General features: G+C 40.4%; 1 protein-coding gene across 6 annotated transcripts in view; it reads right to left on the bottom strand.

Moving 5' to 3' along the window:
* Positions 1-24424, bottom strand: part of ccser2a (coiled-coil serine-rich protein 2a) — a 46590-nt gene that overhangs the window by 10267 nt on the left and 11899 nt on the right. For 2 of the 6 annotated variants that reach the window (XM_058058272.2, XM_058058271.2), the window contains exons 5-10: positions 18033-18129; positions 14673-14838; positions 12512-12583; positions 12296-12415; positions 7293-7430; positions 651-735 (exon numbers count right to left, since the gene is read on the bottom strand). In XM_058058272.2, coding sequence (XP_057914255.2) covers positions 651-735; positions 7293-7430; positions 12296-12415; positions 12512-12583; positions 14673-14838; positions 18033-18129 — 678 coding nt within the window. Of the gene's footprint in view, positions 1-339; positions 736-2875; positions 2986-7292; positions 7431-12295; positions 12416-12511; positions 12584-14672; positions 14839-18032; positions 18130-24424 lie in introns of those variants that run through there. The other 4 variants (XM_078787359.1, XM_058058270.2, XR_009120354.2 and 1 more) reach the window with 3 other exon arrangements.

Here is a 24424-nt window from a genome sequence, read left to right as displayed (position 1 = left end):
TGTAATACTCAGTAATGTTAGCATTTGGCATTCTTAATGCTAATGTGTAAGTTGTCATGTAATGCAAGTGTAAAACTGACTATAGGGGTGTTAGTATTTGTCTAGAGGGCTCTAATAGTGGTAAAAAGTGTATTGTAGATGACTTTTCTATGCTTTCTATGCTATACTCCGGTTTCCTCCCACATTCCAAAAACATGCTAGGTTAATTAGCGACTCCAAATTGTCCATAGGTATGAATGTGAGTGTGAATGGTTGTTTGTCTAGTATATGTGCCCTGTGATTGGCTGGCCACCAGTCCAGGGTGTACCCCGCCTCTCGCCCAAAGACACCCCACGCGACCCTTGTGAGGAAAAAGCGGTAGAAAATGAATGAATGAAGTACATTTTGGTCTATTTTGATATATGACCGTAACATAACATAATGCGGAAACTAATTACAGTGCATTATGATACTAAATTCTTGTGAGAATTACTCTAATTGTAAAATCGAGATTCAAGGGAGAAAGCCAATGTGCTGTGCACAGCGTGTAATTAAAGTAAAAAATATAAATAGAGACCATAAAAGGCTGGAAAATTGCAGGAGATGAGAAAAGTAGTTTTGTGAAAAGACAGCAAAAAAAAAAAAAAAGCATTGTTGTGTTAGTGACTCACTCTGTCTGCGCTGGGGCATGCTGGTACAGGTCAAGGCCTGGTGCTGTGCCTGCCACGGGGGTGGCGAGGGGGAGGGCAGCGCACCCTACGCAGAGAGAGAGAGAGAGAAAACACACAAGACAAAGCATGACAAACACACACACACACACACGGCAACACAACATCAGCCATCCACTGTGTATATTTTCACAGCTAATTCAACAGGTACGACGCGCAACACGAGGCCAAACATTCCCCGCTGCCCTCTGCGAAGGCATCAACTCACACGTAGCATCTTTGGCCCACAGCGCTGTGTCACCTGTCAACGTGACGTGCTTCCACGGTGCAAGATGAGGAAGACATATTTTATATTTTATCCATCACCGTGCGGCTTTTAATGAGATCCCACAGAGAATCGACCTTAAAGGGCGGTGCGGTAATGACTTGCAGAGAGCGACTCAATCACGCCATCAAAACAACACTGTTGCGTAACTAGCTAGTGAGTAGCACTACACCCAACGTATCTCATTAATACTACAAAAAAACGTTAGTAAGTACACTTGGGAGTAGTTAGTATTTGGATAAGTTAGTAGCAAAATAATTGATACTTGACTACAGTTAAGTACAGTGGATGGTCCGGGGCAACACGAGTGCTGCTGACACAAAGGGGAGATGTGGTTCCTTGAAGGTGTCGGTAATTTTACTGTTAGTGTAATCTTCAGTGAGACACACAAGCACCAGACTTGATCGCTGCAAAAACAGGCTTTTGTTACAGGTTTGATTTTAGAATTAGAATAATGTAATAATAATGATGATAATAATCGCAATGCTAATATGTTAGCATTTAGCCCAGCTAAAACTCAACTTTGATGTGAACCCCGATGTCAACACTGACTGCAACACGCACAAGCATGAGTTTTATTTATGTGTTATATGTCAGATTTTATGTTCGGATGTCTACTATGTTGGGCGACAGGAGTGTAAAAGTGACTATAGGGGTGCTATGTCTCCAGAGTAGTACTCATGTTAAACAGGTTTTATATGATGGACCTATGGACAATTTGGAGTCGCTGATTAACCCAAGTTGAAATATTAAAGAAGTTGCCATAAAGTTGTAATATAATGATAAACCAACTAAATCTAGAATTACAGTAGCTTTGGGAATGTTAAATATTAAAGAAATATTATGGGAACAAAGTCCAAATATTAGAAGAAGAACATGTAGTATGAAGATTCATTCATTCAGTCATTTTCTACCGCTTATCCTCACAAGGGTCACGGGGGGTGCTAGAGCCTATCCCAGCTGTCTTCAGGCGAGAGACGGGGTACACCCTGGACTGGTGGCCAGCCAATCACAGGGCACATATAGACAAACAACCATTCACACTCACATTCATACCTATGGACAATTTGTCGATAATTAACCTAGCATGTTTTTGGAATGTGGAAGGAAACCAGAGTACCTGGAAAAAAACATGCAAACTCCACACAGAGATGCCAGAGGGTGGGATTGAACTCAGGGCTCCTAGCTGTGAGACCTGTGTGCTAACCACTCATCCACTGTGCAGCTTCATGGTGTCATATTTGTAAATAAATGTTTTTTTTATATAAATCAACCATTTTTATGGCTAAATATATACAGTATAAGGGTACATTTGAAAATGATATTTTCCTGAAACCTACTGACATATGTTCTACTGCTGGTTACTAAAAACATTGAATGACAAGCGTTTAATTTTTCTTTTGGCGTGCTCCATGTTTATATAGCTAGAACACAATATTCCATGTTCCTTGAAATATCAGTCAAAATCCTCCAAAAGGCCGACACTGGAAGGGGGGGGGGGGGGGTGTCTGGTAGTGGCTGATAATATTTGAACGAGATAGGCCTTTGGTGACCAGAGAAAAAGTTTTCCATCTTTGAGTTGAGCTCAACCTAAAGTGTCGCCTTTTATATTTATAAATAGCGCGTGTCTCTGATGGAGAACCGCTGGCATGTCACCAGACGTCACCTCACCGCAGGGGCCCGCACGGTCCCACAAGCAGATGGTGCAAGTTGATGAAGCAGGACGGGAATTTAAATGCAAAGGGAGAGAGATTTGGGCTGTGATCTTACATCACATCAGTAATTTGGGAGGAGGAAAAAAAAAAAAATGGAGTGCCCCGAGGACACACACACACACACACACACACACACACACACCCCTCCTACTTGAACTGTCTAATCCACTACACACAGCTCTTGATACCTTTTGGTCTTTGTCCACGATGTCTCACTTCCCCGAGTTTGGATCCTCACCTGTCACCGAGCATGTGCTGTGACTGTGCATGTGTGCACTGATGCAAGCGGACAGAAACACTGACAGAGAGAGAAAGTCCCCTATTTCTGACGGCTTCTTTTAACATCATCATCATCATCATCATCATCCATCAGCTTGATCACTAACTCCCTTCAACTCAATCCTCCTGATTCCCAACTCATGTGGTGTGTGTGGATGGATGGCATCAAGCTAATTAAAGAAGAGTTAAAAGAAAGTAAGACCAAAAGCGAGGCGGTCACAGCGGGGGACGGATGAAGGGAGGATGTTTTGGAAAAGGAGAGAGAGAGCGAGAAAGAGAGAGCGAGAAAGAGAGAGAGAGAGAGAGAGAGAGAGAGAGAGTAGGAGGTGATCCACCTTTGCAGCCACTGATGATGACAACGCCACGCCACCTGTGTTGCCCTTGTTTGTCTTATCGCCGCCGCTAACGAGGCGAGCCGCACACTCCTTAAGTGTGATTAACTGCTGAGTCACCCGCAACACACACGATGGTGTTTCGTCATAAGGTGGCTTTACTCAACAGCAGAGGGTGCCAGGAGCAGAATGTAATCATGACATTTTTATTCATGTGTCATTCCCAGATTTGTATTGATTGTAATGCGTTCATTATGTATTGAAATTATGTTTTTTTTTAGTATGTAGTATTATAACGAATCCTCTCTATGCATAATGGGTTATTATTATTTATTATTATTTATTATTATTTATTATTATTTATTATTATTTATTATTATTTATTATTATTTATTATTATTTGTTATTAATTGTTATTAATTATTATTATTATTTATTATTATTAATTATTATTATTTATATGCATGATTTATTGCGTTACTATATTAAAACTTAGTGGTAATAATCCTAATATTTTACAACATATATATTTATAGTATTAAGAGTGTATTTTTTGTTAGATTTATTTATATTTTATTTATTACCATGGTTATTATTTATGAGCCACTGAATTATACAATGAACAAGAGTATTATGTTGATATAGTTATTTAGTTATCACTAATTATTGTACTCAATTAAGAGAAGAAATTTCATACAATAATTTTCATTATATAAATACATTAATTTAAAAAGTAAACACCATTTATTTCACTTTACTATTTAATAAATTATTAATTACATTTACATTAAATTTATTTTATTTAATTACAAGTTTATAAATAGTAAAAAATATATACAGTATATATTGTATGTACAATATTTATTTATTACATATATATATATAATTGGATGTATATTTTATATAATTTTTTTTGTATACACAAATAAATTGCAACAAACCTGAGTGCTAATGTACCAATATCATAATAATCATAACTTACAATGGCATTTTTATTTACCCATTGTTATTTGTCCATTGTTGTATTTATTTAAATTATTTAGTGCATTTTGTATTTGTCTGAATTATTCCACAAATTATGAATACTATAGTATAATATATACACATATATATAATACATTATATTATTATAATAATATTAATATAATATTATAAAATGAAAAGATTTATATAACATGTAATCAAGCAAGTTAAATGGATAAATAATATGCAGAGAACACTGTTATAAAATGATAAAATGATAATAGTACAATACTCGGGTCAGGATGAACAACTGAAGCACCAGCACAAAATAGCATATTACAGCTTTGGTTTGCCGAGAGGCTGAGTAAGCAGAGAAAAACATTTCCCTCTGCTCAGATTGCCTCTGGGAACCATTCAACAATATTGTTTTGGTTTTTTTTTCTCCCTACAATTGACATTTAAGCAGCAGCAGTTAGCTTGAATCAACAAGCGCTTCCTGCTGCGACAACGATTTCCAACATTCGCCACCTTCAAACATCACGTCTCTGCTACTTTTCCTGAAAATTAGACTGAAATGAGAGCAGTCGGGAGTGAACTGAAAAAAAAACTTCATTCGTCATCGAGTACTGAGCTGAAATCACCACAAAACATTCCAGACTGACTCATCAGCACCCCTGCTGGTTGCAGCCGAGTACTGCACTAGTCCGCACCGCCTACTACTACAAATACTAAGCCCCAATAAACTCCACACTCTCTGTTATTTACTGTAATCTACTGCAGCGCCTGCTCGCTCACTTAACCTGCTGCTGCTATCGGCATTAAGGTAGTACAATAAAAAAAAATCATTACCGCTGGTGACCTTTGACATGAGAATGTTGCATGGCTGATCTCCGCACTCGGTAACACCGCCACGGGGCATCGGGCCACTCCAGCCGCCTGATAAGGCAGCACTTTAATAAATGTCACACAGAAAAATCAACAGGAAAAGGGCACTTTAGAATGGAAGGAGTGTGTGTGTTGGGGGGGGGGGGACACGATACAGATGACGCCATGTTTAGGTTGATGTAGGTGTATGGCTGACGAGATCCTGGGGACGTTTAGTGCTGTGGTGAAACTTCCTTAAATTAGCCTAAAAACCCCAAAACTGACACATTTATTCTTTGTGTCCCATTGGAAATTCATTTATCTTATCATAAACTAACAAAACATTTTATGGTAAGATTTGGTTAGTGGTTAGCGTGCAGACCTCATAGCTAGAAGACCAGGGTTCAATTCCACCCTCGGCCATCTCTGTGTGGAGCAAAAAAAAAAAATTGTGTCAAAATGAAAGTTATGCTCTCTTTTTTTTTAGTTGGGAACTGATATTTTCCTGAAACGTATCTATGTTCCACTGCTGATTACTAAGGAATGGAAAAAGGTAGAAACTAACTTTTAAGCGGTAGAAAATGAAAGAAATAAAGAAAGAAAGTGTCAAAATATTAAGAATCTTCATCATCTTTATGAGACCCGAGTTCGATTCCGCCATTGGCAATCTCTGTGTGGAGTTTGCATGTTCTCCCCGTGCATGCGTGGGTTTTCTCCGGGTACTCCGGTTTCCTCCCACAATGCCTGAATATTAGTTTATTTATTTTAGTTTTATTAACTAAATAAAACTAAAATAAATTAGATTTTAACTATTTTTGTACTGGACAGTGGAGGTTTCATGTTCTCCTCGTGAATGAGTGGGTTTTCTCCGGGTATTCCGGTTTCCTCCCACATTCCAAAAACATGCTAGGTTAATTAGCGACTCCAAATTGTCCATAGGTATGAATGTGAGTGTGAATGGTTGTTTGTCTATATGTGCCCTGTGATTGGCTGGCCACCAGTCCAGGGTGTACCCAGCCTCTCGCCCGAAGACAGCTGGGATAGGCTCCAGTGGTAGAAAATGAATGAAAGCATGAAGTCATAATATTATGAGGAAAAGGGCTGCACGGCGATCGAGTGGTTAGCACACAGACCTCACAGCTAGGAGACCCCAGTTCAATCCCACCCTCGGCCATCTCTGTGTGGAATTCGCATGTTTTCTCCGGGTACTCCGGTTTCCTCCCACATTCCAAAATTAATTAATCATTTAAAATTAATTAATCATTATTAATCACGGGCTGCAATGCGGTCGAGTGGTTAGCGCAGACCTCACAGCGAGGAGACACGGGTTCAATTCCACCCTCGGCCATCTCTGTGTGGAGTTTGCATGTTCTCCCCGTGCATGCGTGGGTTTTCTCCAGGTACTCCGGTTTCCTCCCACATTCCAAAAACATGCTAGGTTAATTAGCAACTCCAAATTGTCCATAGGTATGAATGTGAGTGTGAATGGTTGTTTGTCTCTATGTGTTTCTATATGGACGTTTGATAAAGGTGTGTATGTATTTCTATATTTTTATGCGTTTTTTTCTTAATGAAAAAAAGCAGTTTTGTAAACATACTAAACCCTTGATTAACTATTAAAATATCCTTACATATGCTGGAGTAGTTTTAAATGACTGGCTCTTTAAAAGTAGAAAAAAGTTATAAAAATCTTCTCAGTACCAAACGACAATAATAACAAATCAAATACCGACATTAATTTCTGACACTTAAACATGTCGGCATGTTTATTTGTCAGCTTCTTAACGTCTTAAGGGTTAATGAATGTGCATCACTTCAGGACACAGACAGCAAAGAGGATGCTGCTGCCCATTGGGAAGAATAAGCTGGTTGCCATGACGACAGTAAAAGCACACAGCAGGGCGCTACCATGGTTCGGAAGCTTGCCCAGTCCATCCCATGGAGTCATAGAAACAGTTCAGGAGGGTGTTTACTACAGTTTTTAAAATTCCTTCCATCACACGCCTCCTAAGTCGCCCCGGCTATTAAAAGCGTGAGGCAATGTGACAAAAAAATGTCCTCCTACGGGGGGGGGGGGGGGGGGGTCGTCGCCCCACACAGGAAGCTGGCAGTTTATTAGATGATCATTTAGATTTTGTTAAATAAAAGTAGACCCATGCGGACTCACGGACTGGTTTGGAGGTCTCCAGTGTGTCTGGGTGGCTTTGTCATAACGGTGATGCGTTCGCTTGTCGCCGGGCTGTCGTAGAAGCGACGGCGCCCTCTGCTGGTGGCACTGGCACCGTACCTGCCGTCCTTGAGCGAGCTGGAAAAATAGAACCGAACAGAAAGTCCACATGAATGTCGGAAAATCACAATGAATTCCAACCACAATCCTAATTTAGCCGCGCTGCCACGAGGAAAAAAAGGATAATCTCGGAATCTAGTGCAACTCAAAGCGTCAAGGCGTCTTTGGTGTTTTTTTGAACAGCCAGAGTGGAATGAGGCCAATCTAAACTCCTCTGTTAAATAATGTACAGCCTGAAATCTCTTCATTCGATATGCTTTTCAGTCTGTGCTACTTTTAACAAAGCACTCCCGTGCCAAGCGGAGGTCAAGTGGGTGTATTAGAATGTTACAAACACGGCCGAGAAACCACCCACGCGCAAAATTGTACACATTGTACACATTGTACACAGTAATCACCAATCAGTATAGTCTATATTGGTCTAAAACGGGACTCAAAAGGTGGTTTCACCAACGCCTCATGAGGTTCACGCTATATAGTATGTTGGACCTGTTCCAAAAGATGCTGGAATTTACTGTTTAAAAGTCCTTTTGGTTATCCCTACTGGGAATGTGCTGTTTCTGTGTCTGTTTTGTGCTTTAATGCTAACGAGCTAACATACATCACGTACTATATAACATAACAGAACTACTTCAATCCCAGCCATTTTGCACGTGTGCATGCGTTCAACTTACACAAATTGAGCTGGTTTTTCCTCAGTATTGGTGCTCATAAACAGGTTCTAGGGCAGGGGTGGGCAAACTACGGCCCGGGGGCCACATCCGGCCCGTCAAGTGTTTGAATACGGCCCGCCCAATCTTTCCAAAGTATTTCATTTAAACTCAACATACAACCTGGCATCATGGCCTGAGCCAACCTTTTGATGGTTTTATCAATTTTGTTTTTTGACATGGTCTGTTGTTTACAAAGTGCTCCTGAAAAAAGGGACACAAGCACATAATAATAATAATTATTATTACATTATTATAATTATTATTAGAACTATTATGATTATTATAACTATTATATTAATGCTAATTATTCTATTAATTATATATAATATTATTGTTATATCTGCATATTTTACATAATAATAATATAATTATTATTATTTTAATTTTATTGTAATTATTATAATATTTTATTATTTTAAAAATATTTAAATATAAATATAAAATAATAAATAATAATAGCAGATTGCATGACAATTTTACAGATACAATAATACCAGGTGGACTGTTACGTGTAAAATATATAGTCTGCCCCCCCCCCGTAAATTTTGTCATATCAATGCGGTCCGCGAGTCAAAAAGTTTGCCCACCCCTGTTCTAGGGCCACATATTGCTATTAGAATACATTAAAAAGTTCATCCATTCATCCATTTTCCTCCGCTTATCCGGGTCCGGTTCACAGTTCCACATGTCCAAAAGGAGTAGGAAGAAGCAAAGCTTATTAAATCCTACCCCTCCATCTGGTACTTTTACAATTAGTAACTGTTACATTTGTTCACTTCCTGCTTTCCTAATATAATTTTTTAAATATATTTATTTTTTAATATATTTTTTTAATTTTTTCCAATATTTTTTTAAAATAATGTTTCAATTTTTTCATAATTTATATAATTTTTTTAATTTGTTAAATAATTTTTATCATTTTTTATTTTTGTCACGTACCAAAGTACAAGGTGATATGAGCATCCAATGACATAATGGGTACCATAGTAAGTGTCAATATAGTGATATATATAGCACATCATGACTGGTTCAAGTAAAGCCATTTTTATCTGCATTTGGGTCCTCCTCATCTGTGCATCCTGGGGTCGCTACACTACACAACCATGCCAAAACGTGACACACCCCAGGCTTCATTTTAACATGTATGGCGAAGATGTTTGTTTTTCTTGAGCATCTACACAAGCCGGGCTCATCTAAAATTGTTATCGTGTTGGAAGTTTTTTTTTTCCATTATAAGGTCATGAAAAGTGGCAACTTCTTGTACCTCTTCTCTCAAAAGTGAAGCAAACAAGTTCGATGATTGATTTTTCTCAGTATGGGTGCTCATAAACAGATTCTAGGGACCCATATTGCTGTTATAAAAGCATTAAATAAATCATTTTTGGATGATAGAGGACCTTTAAATGTGCTTTAAGATGTGTAGCGAAGCCTGTTTTGTTTTGTTTTTCTTGGGCTCATCTAACTCCAAGCGGATCTGAGGTGGTATAATGTCCATTGGGAAGGAGGTTTTTACTTCAGGATGTCACAAACAGTCGCAACTTTGTTTTGTGAGGGACGTGATAGAGTACATACAGTATTACAATCACTAAAAAGTCACGCTAACAATACCGTGCTAATGTTGACAAAAGCTATTAACACGACTAAAATGACTGAATTGGCAAGATTGTCGTTAAAAGTGTGTGAGTAGCTCGCCGACATCCACATGAATGCATTTGTTACTCGTTGTCGAAGCACAACAGTAGCTTATTAATCAACTAATGAATCATCTGCTAAGCAGTTTTGTGGCGCCGGGGCTGAAGAGGGGGGGGCTCTAAATCTCACATCTTGCGTGGCAAAGCTGCAGACTCAACAACTTGGCTCCGCGGCACAAAACAGACAGGAAGTCACAGTTTTATGCCAGCTTTAGTGGAAACTTGATGCAGCCAATTTCAAGGCCAAATAAACAAGGATTTTTTTTTTTTTTTTTTTGCAAGGGGATGACAGGCAATTTGAAACAGCCCTGCCAAAAAAATAAAAAAATCGTATTTTTTCCTCAAAGGTAGGTTGGTGGGTTCTCACCTAGGGATGCAGAAGCCAATATAATCAGAATATCCTATATATTTTCTTTTAACTCCCTGTCTGCTTCCATATCCAGTAATGCCATTCCTCCTTCTATTCGCCTGTTGAGGGCGAGGGTGCAGCAATATTGCGCGGTGCGGAAGACCCAGCTGGGTGGGTGGTAGCTCTAATTGGGATACGGCAAAAAAAAAAAAAAAAAAGTGGAAGGCCTCGTTTTGACATTTTGGTATTTGCGGACGTGGCGGTGGATTTGAATAATGTCAGTCGGGCGTGCGGTTGTTTGGCTCACAAGGGGGAGTCTCTTCAAGGAACTAATGAGCGTTAGGCTGCAGATGGAGGGAACTTAAAGCAGACGGAACAGAGGTGACTGGCCGCCGCTGGTCTTGCATGTCCACCCCCAGTGTTTCATTTTACCATCATGCCACCGTGTGTATTTTCATCCATATTATCTATTATTTGTATCCATTATTTTGTCTGATATATACACCACATAGCAGCACTATTATTAACCCTTTGGGGGCTGGGGCAGTTTTTCTGTTTACTTTTATATCTCGTCTTATTTTCCCATGTTGACATAGTGGGCATAAAATCACCCCAAAAGTAAAATTTGGGGTCAGCGGAGGTTCACCTGTCATGATGAAAATGTTATTCATTCATTCATTTTCTACCGCTTATCCTCACAAGGGTTATCGGGGGTGCTGGAGCCTATCCCAGTTGTCTTCGGGCGAGAAACAGGGTACACCCTGGACTGGTGGCCAGCCAATCACAGGGCACATATAGACAAACAACCATTCACACTCACATTCATACCTATGGACAATTTGGAGTCGCTAATTAACCTAGCATGTTTTTGGAATGTGGGAGGAAACCGGAATACCCGGAGAAAACCCATGCATTCACGAAGAGAACATGAAATCTCCACTCTCCAGTACAAAAATAGTTCTAATAGTTCTAATTTATTTTAGTTTTATTTAGTTAATAAAACTAAAATAAATAAACTAATATTCAGGCATTGTTTACTGCTTATCCTCACAAGGATTGTGGGAGGTGCTGGAGCCTATCCCAGCTGTCTTCGGGCGAGAAACAGGGTACACCCTGGACTGGTGGCCAGCCAATCACAGGGCACATATAGACAAACAACCATTCACACTCACATTCATACCTATGGACAATTTGGAGTCGCTAATTAACCTAGCATGTTTTTGGAATGTGGGAGGAAACCGGAATACCCGGAGAAAACCCATGCATTCACGGGGAAAACATGAAACCTCCACTCTCCAGTAAAAAAATAGTTAAAATCTAATTTATTTTAGTTTTATTTAGTTAATAAAACTAAAATAAATAAACTAATATTCAGGCATTGTTTACTGCTTATCCTCACAAGGATCGTGGGGGGTGCTGGAGCCTATCCCAGCTGTCTTCAGGCGAGAGGCGGGGTGCACCCTGGACTGGTGGCCAGCCAATCACAGGGCACATATAGAAAAACAATTAACCGCCAATTAATTAATTGGCAATTAATTAATCGCCAATTAACCTAGCATGTTTTTGGAATGTGGGAGGAAACCGCAGTACCCGGAGAAAACCACACACCGAGATGTGGGATTGAACTCGGGTCTCCTAGCTGTGAGGTCTGCGCGCTAACCACTCGCCCACCGTGCAGCCCATGAAAATGTTTGAAAAACTGATATATTTGTCCATGGAACTGTACTCCAGGGGGTGACGTCGCTCACGTGGTAATGTGGTAGAGTGGATGCTGCCCCCTCCCCCCGTTGCTATCAGTGTCAAACATGGAAAAGCGCTATACAAGTGAAAGACTATTTACTTTAAATGTGTTTTCTGCCAAGAAGGAGTATTACATACAGAAGCTCATCAAGACACAATCAGGCTTTTACAGCAAAATATCTGAGCTTTTCGTGCAGAGAAATGCAGTGCAAGTACTAAGTAAATTATAGTTGTATTTTTCTTGTTATCCTCCCAATGACCAAACTGTATTAACATAAAAACAGTGTTTCCTTTCCTTCTGTGTGAGTTCCTTACTTGGAGTCAAAATCCCAGCTAGACAGCTAAGAATGTTGCAGTCATAAACAGTCAAGGAGTTCCTCGGAATTTTACCGTTTGCTCCCGCTTTTGCTGCTCCAGCTGCTGACACTGCAGAGTGAGCTGAACAATGGTCTTGTCTCTTGTCTTCACTTCTTCTCTCAGCACGTTCACTTCCTTCAGCAGCTCCTCGAGCTGCAGACACACGTTTACATATATTACAATATATGCTACGGCTCACCCTCATACAGCCATTAAAGGCAAAAAAAAAAAACCAAGTATTTTTCCTACCTGTGTCGTAGTATTGGTATTGCTTTCAATCGCCTCAGTAACATCTGCTGCTGGCAAGTCTGTATCCTCAAGCTGGAAACACACAAAAACGCACAAAGTACACGGTGAGTACAATCAATGACAGTAGCCTTAGGCATGCCTCAAGAGCAATGTTGTGAGGTGGAATAATTTTACTTCTTCACACATTCACTCCCTATCTGGCCTTGGACTGGCAGCCACCGACGGCACATACCTCACCCTAGGCGCAATCTCCAAGAGTATATTCTTGGAACATTCAACGCCTTTATTTCACAATGAAGGATAAATGTCAACCAGTTGCTGGAATACATGCGGTAATGAATTTGCATGTTGTTGTTTTTTTTTTTTGCCAGAAGGCAGATCAGAGTTTATCTTCTGTGTGCAGAATAAGCTCACAAGCCAACTTATTAGGTTGACAAATTAACTCTCGGGATGTGGAAAGCTAAGTCTTCCGTTCCTCAACCAAAACACACAAAAGGGGGAAATATGCCAAAACATGCACCACTACTGTGTCGCCTGTGTTATCGTTTTTATGACTACTACACCCCCATAATGTGCTGGTTCAGCATTTAGTCCAGGTGTGTCCAAAGTGCGGCCCAGGGGGCATTTGCAGCCCATAATTGTTTTGGCCTTCGATACATTTTAATAATATATTCATTCATTTTCTACCGCTTTTCCTCACAAAGGTCGCGGAGGGTGCTGGAGCCTATCCCAGCTGTCTTTTGGACAAGAGGCGGGGTACACCCTGGACCGGTGGCCAGCCAGTAAAAAAATAGTTAAAATCTAATTTATTTTAGTTTTATTTAGTTAATAAAACTAAAATAAATAAACTAATATTCAGGCATTGTTTACTGCTTATCCTCACAAGGATCGTGGGGGGTGCTGGAGCCTATCCCAGCTGTCTTTTGGACAAGAGGCGGGGTACACCCTGGACCGGTGGCCAGCCAATCACAGGGCACATATAGACAAACAACCATTCACACTCACATTCATACCTATGGATAATTTGGAGTTGCCAATTGACATAGCATGTTTTTGGAATGTGGGAGGAAACCGGAGTACCCGGAGAAAACACGGTGGAATTGAACCCTGGTCTCCTTGCTGCGAGGTCGGCACGCTAACCACTCGTCCGCCGTGCAGCCTTCAATAATACAATTAAATAAGAAAACAAGAAAAGATTTTTTTAAAGCAGATATTTTAGTCGAAATATCGAAAAAAAAAAAGTAATAATAAGAAATAATAATAAATAATAATAATAAGCTTTTTATGTAAACACAAAACCTAAAATATCCTTCTATTTTATCGTGGGTGGTCGTCACTGGGAAAACATCTAGACACATTGTGTAGTATTTAACATAACAGATAACAACAGATTTCCTCTAAAACGTGAATAAAAACTAAGTAAAATATTACATTACTTTATACTGTACTTACAAAATGAGAATTCAATCAAAACAAACTTAATAAAATTATCTTGCCGGAACGTTTACAAAATACTGGCATCCACAACTCACTTTTTGTACAAAAAAAATGTTTAATCTACATGTTGTATTTCAGGATGCATTTATTTCTAGTGCAGGTTCCTCCCAACTTCCATCAATGTTAGAGCTACTTTGGCACAAAGAAAGAAGAAGTGAGTTATTGGTGTTTTATTTGTATGACTGGCAACATTCAATAGAGACTTTGTCTCATCCATCCGTACTATAAAAGCCCAAGCGATTCCACACTTTCCATTTTACTACACGGGTCATCTTTCCGTTTAATTCCGCTGCTCACATCCCTAATTGAGCTGTTGTTTGAGTTTTCTTCTTCTTGTCATCTCAAAATGGTCATAAACACAAAAAAAACGAGCCACTTGAGGCTGAATTTGGCCTATTTGGAGGAAAAAAATTCCACTTAATTTGATGAGTCATGAAGATGGGTGGGTTCAGAATTTGGTATAAACAACATTAGTGGATTGTTTTGGTACACTTTGAGGACCTCATTCATTACTGAGATCCTCCACTGGTGGGTTATGACCAATGAGAATCCGAGAAGTCACAAAAGACCCCACAACAAAATCCAAAGAACCGCAGGCCTGCCCACAGAGGTCAGGCACCCACTCAAAAGGTGAAAAAACAATCATGGCGTGCGTGGTTTGTACCTGCAGTAGTTTTTTCAGCCTGAGCAGCTGCTTCTTGACCGAGCTGCAGTCCTGGCTCATGTGTTGCAGCGACGCTTCATCCAGCACGGTGAAGCCCTGCCGTGTCGCTTCAGAGGGGACGGCCTGTGAACATTTGAAGCTGTCGTAGTGCTGGAAGAAATTTGCCCTACGAGTGACGAGACAAAAAAAAGGCTGTCAAGTGTGGAGCCCTGCTTTGTGCAGAGTGCGGTGAAGCCTCCAAAAAGACAAGACTTTGAAAACGTTGCCTCCAAAGTGACACAAATGCACGGCATCCTGTGAGGTCGCACAAGACAAGATCATAGCTTGTTGTTTGGCTTTTTGTGGAAGTGACACAAGTTCTTTCTGAGTTCCATCAGTTCTTTTTAATTAAAAGAAAGAATGAAGCTAAAGAAAAAGCTAAGATGTGGATGTTTTATTAAAATAACCTAGCATATATAAACCTACACTGCATTGAATTGACCATCTTTAATGCACAAAATGGCAAAATTTTTCTGTATAGAAAGTTTGGAAAATACCAACAACTATTAACAGTGGTTAACTTCTTTTTACACTTGCATGATAATAATTACAAATGCTAAACTGCCTTCTTACATTTGTATAACAGTTGAAAAAGTTACTCTAAAAGAGCATGTAAAATTAATAGTGACCACAGTTTGACCCTGGAACGGACTATTTCTACTGTCATATTAAAACCTAGGTTTTCATAAAGCCCCAATTTTCATTAAGATTCGGTTTTGGTCCAAATTTTTGGCTAAAATCCCATCCATCCATCCATTTTCCATGCCGCTTAACCTCATTAGACGCTGTTTAGACACTGACTTAGACTGCATTTTTTGCACCGACAACTATTACCAGTGGTTAACTTCTTTTTACACTTGCATTATAATAATTACTAATGCTAAACTGCCTTCTTACACTTGTATGACAGTTGAAAAAGTTACTCTAAAAGAGCATGTAAAATTAATAGTGACCACAGTTTGACCCTGGAACGGACTATTTCTACTGTCATATTAAAACCTAGGTTTTCATAAAGCCCCAATTTTCATTAAGATTCGGTTTTGGTCCAAATTTTTGGATAAAATCCCATCCATCCATTTTCCATTAACCTCATCAGACGCTGTTTAGACAGTGACTTAGACTGCATTTTTTGCACCGACAACTATTAACAGTGGTTAACTTCTTTTTACACTTGCATTATAATAATTACTAATGCTAAACTGCCTTCTTACATTTGTATAACAGTTGAAAAAGTTACTCTAAAAGAGCATGTAAAATTAATAGTGACCACAGTTTGACCCTGGAACGGACTATTTCTACTGTCATATTAAAACCTAGGTCTTCATAAAGCCCCAATTTTCATTAAGATTCGGTTTTGGTCCAAATTTTTGGCTAAAATCCCATCCATCCATCCATTTTCCATGCCGCTTAACCTCATTAGACGCTGTTTAGACACTGACTAAGACTGCATTTTTTTGTACCGACAACTATTAACAGTGGTTAACTTCTTTTTACACTTGTATGATAATAATTACTAATGCTAAACTGCCTTCTTACACTTGTATGACAGTTGAAAAAGTTACTCTAAAAGAGCATGTAAAATTAATAGTGACCACAGTTTGACCCTGGAACGGACTATTTCTACTGTCATATTAAAACCTAGGTTTTCATAAAGCCCCAATTTTCATTAAGATTCGGTTTTGGTCCAAATTTTTGGCTAAAATCCCATCCATCCATCCATTTTCCATGCCGCTTAACCTCATTAGACGCTGTTTAGACACTGACTTAGACTGCATTTTTTGCACCGACAACTATTAACAGTGGTTAACTTCTTTTTACACTTGCATTATAATAATTACTAATGCTAAACTGCCTTCTTACACTTGTATGACAGTTGAAAAAGTTACTCTAAAAGAGCGTGTACAATTCATGGTGCCCACAGTTTGACCCTGGAACGGACTATTTCTACTGTCATATTAAAACCTAGGTTTTCATAAAGCCCCAATTTTCATTAAGATTCGGTTTTGGTCCAAATTTTTGGCTAAAATCCCATCCATCCATCCATTTTCCATGCCGCTTAACCTCATTAGACGCTGTTTAGACACTGACTTAGACGGCATTTTTTTGTACCGACAACTATTAACAGTGGTTAACTTCTTTTTACACTTGCATTATAATAATTACTAATGCTAAACTGCCTTCTTACACTTGTATGACAGTTGAAAAAGTTACTCTAAAAGAGCGTGTACAATTCATGGTGACCACAGTTTGACCCTGGAACGGACTATTTCTACTGTCGTATTAAAACCTAGGTTTTCATAAAGCCCCAATTTTCATTAAGATTCGGTTTTGGTCCAAATTTTTGGCTAAAATCCCATCCATCCATCCATTTTCCATGCCGCTTAACCTCATTAGACGCTGTTTAGACACTGACTAAGACTGCATTTTTTTGTACCGACAACTATTAACAGTGGTTAACTTCTTTTTACACTTGCATGATAATAATTACTAATGCTAAACTGCCTGTGCAGTACTTCTTCTTACATTTGTATAAAAGTTTAAAAAGTTACTCTAAAAGAGTATGTACTATTCATGGTGACCACAGTTTGACCCTGGAACGGACTATTTCTACTGTCATAGTAAAACCTAGGTTTTCATAAAGCCCCAATTTTCATTAAGATTCGGTTTTGGTCCCAATTTTTGGCAAAAATTCCATCCATCCATCCATTTTCCATGTTGCTTATCCTCACTGGGATTCCGGGGGGTATACTGGAGCCTATCCCAGCTGAGAGGCGAGGTATACCCTAGACTGCTCGCCTAAAATTCATCATTTATAATTACTTTGCATTGTTTTCAGCATCTAAAATGATACTGTCTACTCACTCCTAAGGTCCGCTAAGGAGCACAGTTACACTGACCACCATTGCAATCTATTGATGAGACAATAGCCACCATGGGAAGTATACTGTCCAGAATAAAACTACCAACATGTGAGTCTATGTTACCTTATTTACGTCTAATACGTCTTATTTTCTCTGATTATATCTACTAGATCGGGTAAAACTAATGTAAAGCTAACTATAGGGGTGTTATTTCATGTCTAGAGGGCTCTAATAATGTTAAAGCTGTATTTAGAAGATCGTAAACAGGATTTTTACGGCATGAAAATATTTCATTTGTAAATATTGAGTCAAAATCCACGAATGGTGGTCGGGTCCGGAACCAATTAACTACAATAAACAAGAGTACGATATGTAGTAATGTGTACTATGCCTCACGATGTCTGGCTTGCTGTCTTAATATCGTACACAATTTTGTTGGAGTACTAAATGGGTGACCAACCGTCCATCGAAGCCATCGGGGCCACTCCAGCGTTGATGCTTACGCCGCGGTCCTTGCCGACGGGCTGTGCTCGGGCCGTTTGACATCCTGTCAGCATCTACAAGCAAAAGTTACAAACATCAGAAAGCGAAGGGGGTGTACGTACGGGCAAAAAAAACGCGCCTCTCTGTTTGTGCAAATGGTTTGCTCGTGAAAGATGAGACGTTCCATGCAAAAAAAAAGGTAGGCAGGAATTTGTTCTTCTTTGGGTTTGACTCACACAGACACACATAAACATTTCATCATACCATGAATAAAATGTGTACCTTTCAAAATGTTCAATCCCATCCATCTCCCTCCTGACTCTCTTGCTCGCTCGCACAACAATATCAGATGCAAACGAGTCATTTCCACATAAAAAAAAATGTTTGGAAACTCTGAACCATGTCTACAAAATGTAAAATCTGACAAATAATAAACGCTGACCTCCGTTCCGGAAAAACAAGGAAGACAGTGGGAAAACAACAACAACAACAACAAAAAGTAACAATAACGCTGCTGCTTAAAATACTTTACCCAATGTGTCACCGCGCAACGCCGCCCAAGCAGGCACCTCCTTTCATACTCAGGCGTTACATTCCTGGAAACGTGCACAATCCAAATCATTAAGGGAGCCAAACAATGGGAATATAGTCCAAGGGAGGGAGGTCCATGAATAGGAAAACGGAGCGAAATGTCCAAAGATCCCAAGTCCACCCTGGCTGTCCCAGTCTACGTTGTCAGGCTTGTTTTCCTGGGACCTCTGCTGCAGTTTGGAGTCCAAGCAAAAGCGGAAACTGCGGGGCCTCTATTCCATCCACAAGACTTGACAGCTCGACTTAGAAGAAAAAAAAAAAATCATCCGGTTCTGATTTGGCCTATGCTTTTCTTCCTGTTGTGTGGCAGAGTCGGGGTGTCTTTGGGAAGGAGGAAATGAACGACAGAGCCAGCAAGGGAGGGCCTGGCGGAGACTCTTGAAGCAAAACAAACAGTCTTCCCGATCCCGGCGCTGAGGGCCGGCCTCGTGGGTTGGGTTTGGGCTCACCTTCCCAGTGCTTGCCCTGTCACACGGGCTATAAATACGACCACTTCCCAAAAAGGACGACGAAGGGGACGTGGCTACCAGTCACATTCCTACATTCCTTTGGTTGATTCCAGTCTTAAGGACAACATTATGACGCTTACAGACAGTAGCAGCGCCATCTGTGACACATTCCAATAAAACACTCGGGAATATGATACCCTTCGCTACATGTTGGGGTCGGTGTTGATTTACTTATGAGGTCATTTTGGTGATATTTTGTTGATATCAGTGAAGGCATATTAAACAGCTTCTCAGCGGTAATGGTATCCAATTCAACAGTGCAGCCAGTCTGCAGCCTCTTCTTCTATGGCCACAAAGACACTTGTGGATTTGTTTAAACACAAATAGGACATCTCAACCTTTGTAGAGGCACAATATCTAATAAATTGATGTATATAATCGCTTACTTGCTTGTGGCAGCTACATTCTTTAAGGAAAAAGTGCAATTTTTTTATTTTGCCCATCGAACACAAATGTATTTCCATTTTCTGTGTATAACAAGAGAAAACGAGTTGGTATGAGCTAGCTAACAAAGCACGTCATTGGACATCTTTATAATGCACAGAAAAGGGAAAGAAATATGTGTTTGTGTTTTTTTAAGTGCAGTTTTCCTTTCAGTTTGTTTATTTTTAGTATTTGATATTCCCAGTGTTTATACAGTAAAGTCTCGTTATATCGATATCGGTTAAAACGAATTACTACTTATTACGATACTATCCCGGCAAATTTCTAGTCTTTTATGATATAATTAGTTCCGTTAGTACGATACACGGTTATTATGATAATCCGGTTACTAGGATGCCCTTTTCATCTCCCGCCAGCCAATTTGGTCTGCTTATATCGATACAAAAGCAGCTTAAATCAATCTTTGCTTAAGGATTTCAATACCAAAAAAGAACACGGCGAACGGCTGCTTCCAGTCAACTTTATTTTTCACACTTCCACCACCAGAGTGCAGCACACACAGCGGAAAACACCCGTCCCTCGCGCCTACCCCTCCGGGTGGCAACACCTTCCCTATCGATAGTTCCGGGGTGAATTATGTCCCGGTAACCGGTAATCACTACAGCGTAAGTTTATTTTTATTTACTGTAGTACAAATTGTATTGTAGTACAAAAGCATGCTAGATACGCAATCCATGAACTCAAGGAGAAAATTACATGCCATATCAAAGATCTGCCCACTTTTAATGCAGTTCGGTGCAGGATCGGATATATGGATAGTCCGGTTATATCGGTATTATTTCCGACTCCCGAGAATATCGATATAACGAGACTTTACTGTATTTCATTTTATTCATTCATTCATTTTCTGCCGCTTATCCTCACTAGGGTCGCGGGTGGTGCTGGAGCCTATCCCAGCTGTCTTCGGGCAGGGGTACACCCTGGACTGGTGGCCAGCCAATCACAGGGCACATATAGACAAACAACCATTCACACTCACATTCACATTAAAGAAGTTGGCATAAAGTTGTAATATAATGATAAACCAACTAAATCTAGAATTACAGTAACTTTGGGAATGTTAAATATTAAACAAATATTATGGGAACAAAGTTCAAATATTACCAGAAGAACATGTAGTATGAAGACTCATTCATTTTCTACCGCTTAGCTTCACAAGGGTCGCGGGTGTTGCTGGAGCCTATCCCAGCTGTCTTCGGGCGAGAGAGGCGGGGTACACCCTGGACTGGTGGCCAGCCAATCACAGGGCACATATAGACAAACAACCATTCACACTCACATTCATACCTATGGACAATTTGGAGTCGCTAATTAACCTAGCATGTTTTTGGAATGTGGGAGGAAACCGGAGTACCCGGTAGAAAACCCACGCATGCACGGGGAGAACATGCAAACTCCACACAGAGATGGCCGAGGGTGGGATTGAGGTCTGCGTGTAAAACCACTCGACCGCCGTGCAACCCTATTTCATTTTAATCAGGTTTAATCAAGTTAATTGCTCTTTAAAAAAATGTCTGGCCTGGGATGAGAATAAATGAATGAATTAATCACACAGTGAATGAAAATCAACTCAATAATGCGTGTTTGTTTTGCTCTGTCGCCAACAATCAGGCCAGAAGAGGGTTCAATCTGTGCATTGTTTTCATCACCTTGAAGCCTTTCTTCCATAGAACAATGTGAATGGAGTGAGCCTTTTTGTCTGTCATACAGTCTCTTTATAAAAGAGTGTACCGTAGAAGAAATTAAATTGGTGGATTATTACAATGTAATTTCAAATTCCCTTGTATCGTCTGAAGCCGCAAAATCCCGAAGTGTGATGCGGTTTCTTCATTTTGTTTTTCAAATATTTTCTGATTTCTTTAGAACCTGTTCGCCATGCTGAGCTTGCGCGTGAACGCCAGCCCAAGTGACGCGTCTATATTAGATTTTGTGTCAGTGAAGGAGGCCTTGTCATACATACCAAGCCGGGATGTGTCACAGACATTCGGCATCAAGCTAAGCCCAATAAACAACCCGGGCCAAGAATTGCTAATCTAGTTTGTTTCAGTGCTGACAAGTGTGAATTATCTTCACACGAGTCATTAAAATTCATGACGGCTGAGGTCAACATTTCTAAACTCCTGTTCATTCTCTCATGTATACTGTATATGACACACTGCTATCTGATCAGTTCATAATAACGCTGCCAGCACAATCAAACATGACCTGATTACCTTGAGCACATACAATTAAGCCCGTTTCACGTCTTTATAAAGAGACGAGAATGTGATGACATTCACAGAAGCGATAAAGAAAAGTCGACAAAAGACGTGACGTCACGGCGGTAGTGAAGCGGGACAATGAGGCACGAAAGTAATCACCTTGTTACGACTGTCAAGGCAATCACGCTGTCTGCCGATGCTGCTCGCACACGCGTGTGTATGTGTTTCATGTGTGTGCGGCGACACTCACAGACAGCTGGCATCATCCCCTTTCCACGCAGGTTTGCTACCGAGCTGTCATTTCAAGCGGGATAAACAGCCTATAAATAACTCGTGTGCTAGCGCACAGACAACACAATAGATGGGAACAGCGTTTAAACAGATGTTGGCGAGCCAAAAAGAAGCGGGGATTTGATCAAGCCGTAATAAGCCGTGGAAGCAGTGAAGTGACAGACTGGCTTGTACACGTGACACTTCAAGATTTGTTGTCGTTTCTTTCTTTTCTTTCTAAGTACTTGTCATCTTGGAGGTATTATTGGGCTCAATGTCACGTTGAAGGGCTGCACGGCGGTCGAGTGGTTAGCGTGCAGCCCTCACAGCTAGGAGACCAGGGTTCAATTCCACCCTCGGCCATCTAAGTGTGGAGTTTGTGGAGTACTCCGGTTTCCTCCCACATTCCAAAAACATGCTACGTTAATTAGCGACTCCAAATTGTCCATAGGTATGAATGTGAGTGTGAATGGTTGTTTGTCTATATGTGCCCTGTGATTGGCTGGCCACCAGTCCAGGGTGTACCCCGCCTCTCCCCTGAAAACAGCTGGGATAGGCTCCAGCATAAACAACACAAAAATGGTTGTTTTACATGAAAACAACTAGTTATTTACTAATATAACACCATTAACTATTTACAAATTTTACATTTGGAACTGAGACCCGGGTTCAATTCCACCCTCGGCCATCTCTTTGTGGAGTTTGCATGTTCTACCCGTGCATGCGTGGGTTTTCTCCGGGTACTCCGGTTTCCTCCCACATTCCAAAAACATGCTAGGTTAATTAGCGACTCCAAATTGTCCATAGGTATGAATGTGAGTGTGAATGGTTGTTTGTCTATATGTGCCCTGTGATTGGCTGGCCACCAGTCCAGGGTGTACCCCGCCTATCACCCGAAGACAGCTGGGATAGGCTCCAGCACCCCCACAACCCTTGTGAGGATAAGCGGTAGAAAATGAATGAATGAACGTCACGTTGAAGGGCTGCATGGCGGTCGAGTGGTTAGACCTCACAGCTAGGAGACCAGGGTTCAATCCCACCCTCGGGATGCGTTCTCCCCGTGCATGCGTAGGTTTTCTCCGAGTACTCCGGTTTCCTCCCACATTCCAAAAACATGCTAGGTTAATTAGCGACTCCAAATTGTCCATAGGTATGAATGTGAGTGTGAATGGTTGTTTGTCTATATGTGCCCTGTGATTGGCTGGCCACGCAGAAATTAGAGTAAAACACGCACAATTAGTGACTGGTCATTTAACTAATGATCACCAGGGGGAGTACATTAACGAGTCAGTAAAAAACTTGCAACTTATTCATGGCCCGCCCATCTCCAGGGTCTACAGGTCTTTTGTGTTGTTGGCAACATTCCTGTTTTCATGTTTTAATCGCCGTCTGAAGCTTTAATTCGTCTCCTTGTCGACCCCCCCTCCGGCTTCCTCTTCTTCTCCTCTTAATTAATGTTGTTAAGAACACCGCCATGATCCTCCATGGAGTCTGGCAGATGCGTAAAAAAAAAAATCGCTCTATTGACCTCTCGATCAAAGATTATAAATGCAAGTTTCCAATCACATAATCTAAACATATTAATCTGTTCTTTCAGATGTCCAACACCATCTAATTTAAATGTTTATAAAGCTGCTTTTAACCAAATTTATGCAATAATTCATTTCATTCTAATGCATGTAAACATGCTGATGTCACGGCACATGGTAGATACTTGGCAGCACTCGTGCAGCCGCCACCGACACCATGTAATTATCTTGGTAGTCACTGGTGTTGTCAGCTATGTAGAATAGAATATAACTTTGTCTCTGTTAGAGGAACAATAACAATTTAGTTTCTCTTTGTAATTAGTTGCCCTGCAGATAAAAATAAAAGATTAAAAAGATTAATTTTTCAAAGTGGTGTTATTTATTTACATTTGGGGATTGTACTTGCTGATTGTATTGGGAGGGGTAAAAGCTGTTTTTGAGACTGTCGGTTGTGCTCCTTAATATCCTGTCACGTTTTCCAGAGGGAAGTGGGGAGAAAAGTGAGTGTCCGTGGTGGGAAAGGTTCTCCATAAGTCCACTGGCTTATCGCAGGAGTCTGCCAGTGTAAACGTCTTTGAGTTAGCGTGGAGTGGATCCAATCAAGCACTTGCTACAGCCCCCCCTGCCGCCCCCCCAACCTGTACAGCAGTAGGTCAAGAAGTTTATCAGTTTGGGGAGTTGGGCTTGACGTATAGTGTGTACTTTTCTGAGGAAGTACACACTTTGCCGTGCTTCGGTCACCTGATGAGAGATGTTGGTGGACCAGGTGGTCTGCGAAGATGTGGACTTCGAGGAACTCAAGAGCTTTCCACACGTGCATGGAAG

This window comes from Doryrhamphus excisus, linkage group LG20, assembly GCF_037039965.1.
Source record: "Doryrhamphus excisus strain RoL-2023G ecotype Guam linkage group LG20, RoL_Dexc_Guam_v1.1, whole genome shotgun sequence".
NCBI classification, from domain to species: Eukaryota; Metazoa; Chordata; class Actinopteri; order Syngnathiformes; family Syngnathidae; genus Doryrhamphus; species Doryrhamphus excisus.
Note: the sequence above shows the minus strand (reverse complement) of the source record. Positions and strands in the feature narration are given on the sequence as shown.